Raw genomic sequence first — 7,500 nt, 5'->3', positions numbered from 1 at the left:
GTCAAGTTGTAATGTCCTGGCTGATGTCTTGAGATGTTGCTTCAGTATTTCTCCATAATGTTCTTTCTTCATGATGCCATCTATGCTGTGAAGTGGACCAGTCCCTCCTGCAGCAAAACAGCCCCACAACATGATGCTGCCGCCCCCATACTGCACAGTTGGGATGGTGTTCTAGGCTTGTGCGCTTTCCCCTTTGTCCTCCAAATGTAACACTGCTCATTATGGCCAAACAGTTCAATCTTAGCTCCATCAGAGCACAGCACATGTCTCCAAACATGAGTCTTTTTCCAGTGTGATTCAGCTAATGGTAATCTGGCTTTGTTGTTGATTCTGGCTTGTTGATTCTCCATGTTGTCACAGAAGGAAGCAGTGTGTTTGAGCTCTTCCTTCAATACAATTCTACAGTTGTGCCTCACATTAACTCAAATGTTGTTAAGTAGCCAATCAGAAACTTCCAAAACCGTGACATCATCATCTGAGCTTTTCCAGAGGCAGAATAATCTTATTGTGTGTAAATTTGACTAACAAGAAAAGTTCTCAAATGTTCTCAAACAATATCTCTCTCATTATTCTGCTGTTAAGCAGAACAGAAACACACGTGATCATCCTAACTGACCTAAAGGAGAAAAGGTTTAGTCACATTAACATCTGACTTTATTTAAATGGTTATGTGCCTTTTATACAGTGTATGTAAACTTCTGCTTTCAGCTGTACAGTATGTCTGTGTGTCAGTGCATGCGTCCATATGTATGTGTGTGTGTCCGTGTATATTAGGGTTGGGCATCTAAGCTATAATGCCGATCCGATACGCATCTCGATACAAAGAATACGATCCGATATATTAGCGATACATTTATGACATATTGCGATGCGACACGATACGATTCACACCCATATCACGATACAATGCGATAATTCAGCACTAACTAATTAAATCAAGTTTATGAGATGATGTGAAAGAGGATGATGTGCCATTGAATGAGTTTGATTATTTATTAACCAAGCAAAACCAAGACGTTTTTTACAAACTGGCTCTTCTCTCAGAGCCAGAGTGTCAGTTTACAGTAGAGGGCCATTTTAGATAATATAGCACATATTATTTAAGGATTTTCAAGATAAACAGAATGTATAAGTGCAATGTATATTAAAATATATATATTTGCACTCTTTCAACATAAAGGTTGAGCATTGCACAACAAGAATTGTGATTTAACTTTTCAACTATGAAATCAAGTTTTACAAAGATATTTTGCCACTGATTATTCAAAACTTAAGGTTTTGAACTAGCAGTGTTATGCTGCTTTGAAACATCACTGTCACTGTAAACAACAGGCTAATAAAAATATAACAAACCAGCAATCTTCTTGCTGTGAGGTGGTCAAACTACCCACTGTGCCACCGTGACACCCATTATTTTTATCATTATTATTATTAATATTATTGTTATTATTATAATTAAATAAAAATTAACAGGAGGAGGTGTTTAAAACCTTCGTTCTCCGTGACACTAGGCTGAATATCTTTGCATATGAACAATGCAATAGCATTCGTTATTGGCGTAGAGCGAGCAGAACTGTTGCGCATGGAAAAAAAAACTTGCAATGCTTTTCTCACCACTTTTGGAGCTGGTTGAAGCAGTGCGAAAGCCGGGGATGCAGAAACACTGGAAGATGCTTTCACAACAACACCGTGGCGCCGCTTCAAGTGAGATTTCAGATTAGTCGTACTGCCTGCGTATTTTACAGATGCGCGGCACATTTTGCAGATTGCATCTGTCCTGTCATGTCGTCCATCCTTAAATCCATAATGTTGCCATACTTTAGATTTAAAACTCAGTGGGGAATAAAATGTTTGTTTTGCTTCTCGCGCTTTCTGAGGGCGCTCCACTATCTTCATCCGCACACCTGATACACTGAGTTGTAGTGTGTGCACATCCGCAAATCCGTTGCTAAGGCTTACTTTATGTAGGTCGATTAAATTATGTGCCAAAAACAGGTTGACAACACTTGTTAATAAATAAAAAATACATTCTATATTAAAAATATAAGCTGTATCTCGGAAAAACCGATGCATCTCGCAAAAACCGATGCATCTCGATTTGCTTCCAAAATGTCATTCATCCTCTGCTGCTCTACCGATGCACTCGCATCCTGCACGCGCATGACCGCGTATCGATACATATCGGTTAATCTTCCCATCCCTAGTGTATATCTGTGAGCATGCGTGAACTAACCCTTTAATAGCAGGTGTAAACAGAGTCAGAGTCTTTATAGTGTGTGTGTGTGTTTACCCTCTTTCAGGCTGTCCGCAGACTGTTTGGACATCAGGCTGGAAATGGACTCCACCACGGAGTTTCGTTTCCTGAACCTGCAGACAGACGGACAGATGTTGAGATGTGCAGATCATGTTGAGACGATCATGTGATGTCGTCTCCGCACCTCTGGCAGGTCTGTAAGGCGTCTTTAATGGTGGCCATCCCGGTCTGAATGTCTTTGTGCTCGAATGTCATTGTGGCCTGCATGACCAGAATACTGCTGTAGCCCAGAGCGTGATACATGCTGTCCTTCGACCTGCACACACACACATTAAACTTTGTGTTGTGTGGTTTAACAGAGATTTTTCTAATCATAACAGTGTTAATAACTCATCTCTAATAACTGATTTTCTTTTCTCTTTGCCATGATGACAGTAAATAATATTAGACTAGATATACTTCAGGATACCAGTACTCAGCTGATGAGTGTGTGTGCTATACCAGGGCTTGAGGAGGTCGAGGGCTTCAGAGAACTTGTTGTTGAGGACGAGGTTCAGAGCCATGGTGCACTCCTCTATAGACGTACACAAGTCCATCTTAGACGCCCTAAACACACACACACACATACACATGCATAAGCACACATACATATGGACATATTAGACTGTTATATTAGAGAGATTATTGGACTGATTTCATCCATGAAGCAGACAGGTGATCTGTGTCTGTATTCCTCAAACATTTGATCTCACCATCACTATCTTTGTTACTGCTCAGGGCTCGAAATTAACCTTTTTGCTTGGTAGCACCGGCGCTCTTAACTTTAAAAATGTAGGCGCATCAGCCAAAATTTAGTCGCACTTACTAATTATAAGCACCGTTACTACAAGTTTTATACAAATATATTTATTGCATTAAAATATATGCAATATATAAAACTAACAAGCAAATATATATATATATGCAAGCGTGAGAAAAATATGTCTCAATGAAATCCCGTTATCTCAAGAGAATAGATATTTATAACAGAACTGAGTGAGCAAAAGATACACGGAGCGCTCACCGGCCCTGCACACACTGCTGGACATGAATGAATCTGTTACGGTATAACTGTGCTGTTCACACGGGTGCTGTCTGATATTGCACTGGTGCTTTTGACATATACTGTACCTTATTATATGCATACGTCATGTTTATAGCAATACCGGTCTTCAAGAGTAGCGATGTTAGTTGACTCAGTGTAAGCCTGTTTGTGAGGGTGTACGCGGTGTTAAATTTGACATATAGCTGCCCCTTGCACGACAGCATCTGGCGATTATAAGAAGGATTAATCAGAAGCTCTCGTGCTAGATGTGGCAAACAGTTACCTGCAAACTCCATCCCACAGACTTTTCATAGCGGACTTGAAGCCAACGGAAGTCTTTTATCCGCTCTTGGAAAAGTGTAGATGGTGGATTAACATTCAGCACATGATCACTAGTAAGCTGTGTCATTATTTGTAACTTTAGATGGTTTCTAAAACACAATCTGTCAGTGTTATCTTCATTCTCATCTTCAGCGCTTTACAGTTTTTCGCGGTAGCAGCTCTCTCTGTCATCCCAAGCCAGAAGGCATTGACTGAGTGATTGACAGCTGATATTTCAGCGCTAGAGCAGTGGTGGGCCAATAAGAAGAGTGTGAAGGCGGGGCAAGCATTACAGACTTGGCTTTGTTTACTGCAGCAAGTTGACATGACAACTGTTTTAAACCATTCCTGAGCGCTGCGTTTCGCATTTCAAGTGCAGACAAAGACCTTAGAGATGCATTCTGCGTCCCGCATCTTCACGTAGTAACACTGTCTTGACTAGTGTGGTTGAATGACACTTGTCCTGGGAGCACTGTACCAATGTGGCGGCGCTATTGACACATGCTCAGGGTCCGTATGCGATATCTAGTGTATATATCTATGGTCTTGGTGTACAGCCACAAAGCCAAGAAGAACAGTATCTGCCATGTCCTGTTGTTGCTTTACGATGCCGTCTTAAAGTACGAGCGGTTTTCGCTTTCTCCAGGGAGCTCGCGATGGCGTCTATATTTGATATAACGATCGTCCTGAGCTGATGATGATAACGTGTGTGTGATTATTGAAGTGTCTCCATCATCTGATCCTTTCAGAAAAGGACAAATGTGAGAGTGAAGCGCAAACAAACAAAGGAGAAACCCGACAAAGCTCAGGAGCAAGCAACCTGAAACTGCCATGTTTATAATCGTCTTCTAGACTATTCTGAACTGGGAATGACAGAATGACTCTCTAACAGAGGCTACATGTGCTGCTGAAGATTACAGACACAGATGAGAGGTTTGCGCTGACTGTGGGCTACATGTGTGTTGGTTTTAAACCTAAATAAGGACTAAATGTCTGCTGTGTGTGGTTCTTCTGCCATTAGTAACATATCGGGAGACAGTAAGGGTCTGCATGTGTTCATATATGTTCTTTTATTTATTTATTGTATATAATTACAGACGTTACAGTATTTCACGGTCATTGATCTGCAGTTATAATAAGATCCTGCTCATAGAAAAGTTAGTAATAAACATTTATACAGTATTTCTTTGTGTAAAGTGTCTGTTTTGTGAGAAGTGCTGCTCATATGATATGCGAGCGACAGGTACAGCTTTACTGTAGACATTTATTCGAGTGAGAATGAAGTCGACTGAAATGTTCTGTCGTACACCACAAGTGTACAGTTGATAGTGGAAACGCAAGCTTGATAAAGGTGACCCGTACCGACCCGAACCGTGCTGTAGCAGTCAGTGGAAACGAGCCATTAAAGGAGCCGATCTCGCAAGGACACTTCTAAATAAATATTCCTGATCTGTACAGACTCAATCCTGAACTGTTTTTGTACATTTCTTTTTTTTTTATAAGAATAAATCAGATATTTCCTGGAATGTTTTTTATTCCCTCAGCTCAGATACTCACACTGGGATGCGATCGAAGGCGTCTTCGAAACAGTCCTGAAACAGACAGAGCAGATGATGAGCACAAACACTCGGACTATTCACATTATTACATCATCAAGTAGGATTAGATTATTTATTAAAGATTAAAACATTAAGACATTATATATATATATATATATATATATATATATATATAGAGAGAGAGAGAGAGAGAGAGATATTTAAATTATTTATACAATTATGACCATGTTACTTTGTTTAATTGTTCAATTTCTTTACTTACTGTTAGACTTCCCAGAAAACCATAAAGCGCTTTACTTACACGTTTACTTTTGCTCTCTCTCTCTCTCTCTATATATATATATATATTGCTATTGTTATAGATGCAATCTATCTATCTATCTATCTATCTATCTATCTATCTATCTATCTATCTATCTATCTATCTATCTATCTATCTATCTATCTATCTATCTATCTATCTATCTATCTGTCTATCTTTATTGATTATTCCCTACCGTGAGGTCAAAGTCAGCTTTACTGTCAATTCTGCCGTGTCTACAGACATACAGAGCGTTAAAACGATGTTACACTTAAACTCTGGGGGCATAAGCACACTGAAACTGGCTTCATAACACACACAAGCATCTCTCTCTGTGTGTTTGGGGTCATGGGAGTTGGTCTATGATCTATTTATAGATGTGCAGTTACGCAACCCAATTTAGAGACAGTCTGTGACACAAACCTGATGCTTTCAGTAGTTACATCATGTCTCCATATAATATAATCTAGCATGAGAAATTGAGAAATGCATCCTTCTCTTTATTAGAGACACCTTACTAGTACCAGTTTGGAGCCCTTTTGCTTTCAGAACTGCTTTAATCCTTCATGACGTCGATTCAACAAGCTACTGGAAATATTCCTCAGAGATTTTGCTCCATATTGACATGATAGCATCACACAGTTGCTGCAGATTTGTCGGCTGCACATCCATGATGCCAATCTCCCGTTCCACCACATCCCAAAGCTGCTCTATTGGATTGAGCTCTGGTGACTGTGGAGGCCATTTGAGTGCAGTGAACTCATCGTCATGTTCAAGAAACCAGTCTGAGATGATTGAGCTTTATGACATGCTGCGTTATCCTGCTGGAAGTAGCCATCAGAAGATGGAGACACTGTGCTCATAGAGGGATGGACATGGTCAGCAGCAATACTCAGGTAGGCTGTGGCGTTGATGCTCAATTGGTACTAATGGACCCAAAGAAAATCTCCCCCACACCATTACACCACCACCACCAGCCTGAACCGCTGATACAAGGCAGGATGATCCATGCTTTCATGCTGTTGAGGCCAAATTGTGAGCCGAACATCCGAATGTGTCAGCAGAAATGGAGACTCATCAGAGCAGCAACGTTTCTCCAATCTTCTATTGTCCAGTTTTGGTGAGTCTGTGTGAATTGTAGCCTCAGTTTCCTGTTCTTAGCTGACAGGAGCGGCACCCGGTGTGCTCTTCTGCTGCTGCAGTCCATCCGCCTCAAGGTTGGCCGTGTTGTGTGTTCAGAGATGCTCTTCTGCAGAGCTCGGTTGTAACGAGTGCTTATTTGAGTTACTGTTGCCTTTCTATCAGCTGGAACCAGTCTGGCCATTCTCCTCTGACCTCTGGCCTCATCAACAAGGCATTTGCGCCCACAGAACTGCCGCTCACTGGATATTTCCTCTTTGTCGGAGCATTCTCTGTAAACCCTAGAGATGGTTGTGCGTGAAAATCCCAGTAGATCAGCAGTTTCTGAAATACTCAGAGCAGCCCGTCTGGCAGCAACAACCATGCCACGTTCAAAGTCTCTTAAATCCCCTTTCTTCACCATTCTGATGCTCAGTTTGAACTGCAGCAGATCCTCTTGATCATGTCTACATGCCTAAGTGCAGTGAGCTGCTGCCATGTGATTGGCTGATTAGAAATTTGCGAAAACGAGCAGTTGGACAGGTGTGCCTAATAAAGTGGCCGGTGAATGTATACATAAATGCATGTATATATAACTATGTAAAGGCCTATTTAAAGTAAGAATTTTGAGAAGATTGAAGGAAAACAAGATTTCTCACATTTTTGTAATACCTTGACATGTCATGACTGACCAATCAGAATCAAGTATTCCAGAGAGCAGCGTGATGATGAGTTTGTGTGAGAATATGAGAATGATAGTCAGTAATGAGGAGGAATGAGGAACCAAGGCTCTGATTACAAGCTGAGTTTAGGAATTTGAGCTGGATATGATACACAACAAACTAAACCCAAAACTCACTGA

At 40.8% G+C, this 7,500-nt stretch overlaps 1 protein-coding gene across 2 annotated transcripts in view; it reads right to left on the bottom strand.

Annotated features, from left to right (window-relative positions):
* The window catches only part of ttc39b (tetratricopeptide repeat domain 39B), a 40,426-nt gene that overhangs the window by 22,344 nt on the left and 10,582 nt on the right, over window positions 1–7,500 (bottom strand). For both annotated transcript variants that reach the window (XR_012398836.1, XM_073939487.1), the window contains exons 2-5: window positions 5,217–5,251; window positions 2,756–2,860; window positions 2,439–2,570; window positions 2,291–2,367 (exon numbers count right to left, since the gene is read on the bottom strand). Coding sequence is in view for 1 of the 2 variants with exons in the window: in XM_073939487.1 (XP_073795588.1) it covers window positions 2,291–2,367; window positions 2,439–2,570; window positions 2,756–2,860; window positions 5,217–5,251 (349 nt within the window). In the remaining variant the exon portion in view is untranslated. The remainder of the gene's footprint in view (window positions 1–2,290; window positions 2,368–2,438; window positions 2,571–2,755; window positions 2,861–5,216; window positions 5,252–7,500) is intronic.

Source organism: Danio rerio, chromosome 23 (genome assembly GCF_049306965.1).
Source record: "Danio rerio strain Tuebingen ecotype United States chromosome 23, GRCz12tu, whole genome shotgun sequence".
NCBI classification, from domain to species: domain Eukaryota; kingdom Metazoa; phylum Chordata; class Actinopteri; order Cypriniformes; family Danionidae; genus Danio; species Danio rerio.
The sequence above is the reverse complement of the archived record's forward strand: the minus strand, read 5'-3'. Positions and strand labels throughout refer to the sequence as shown.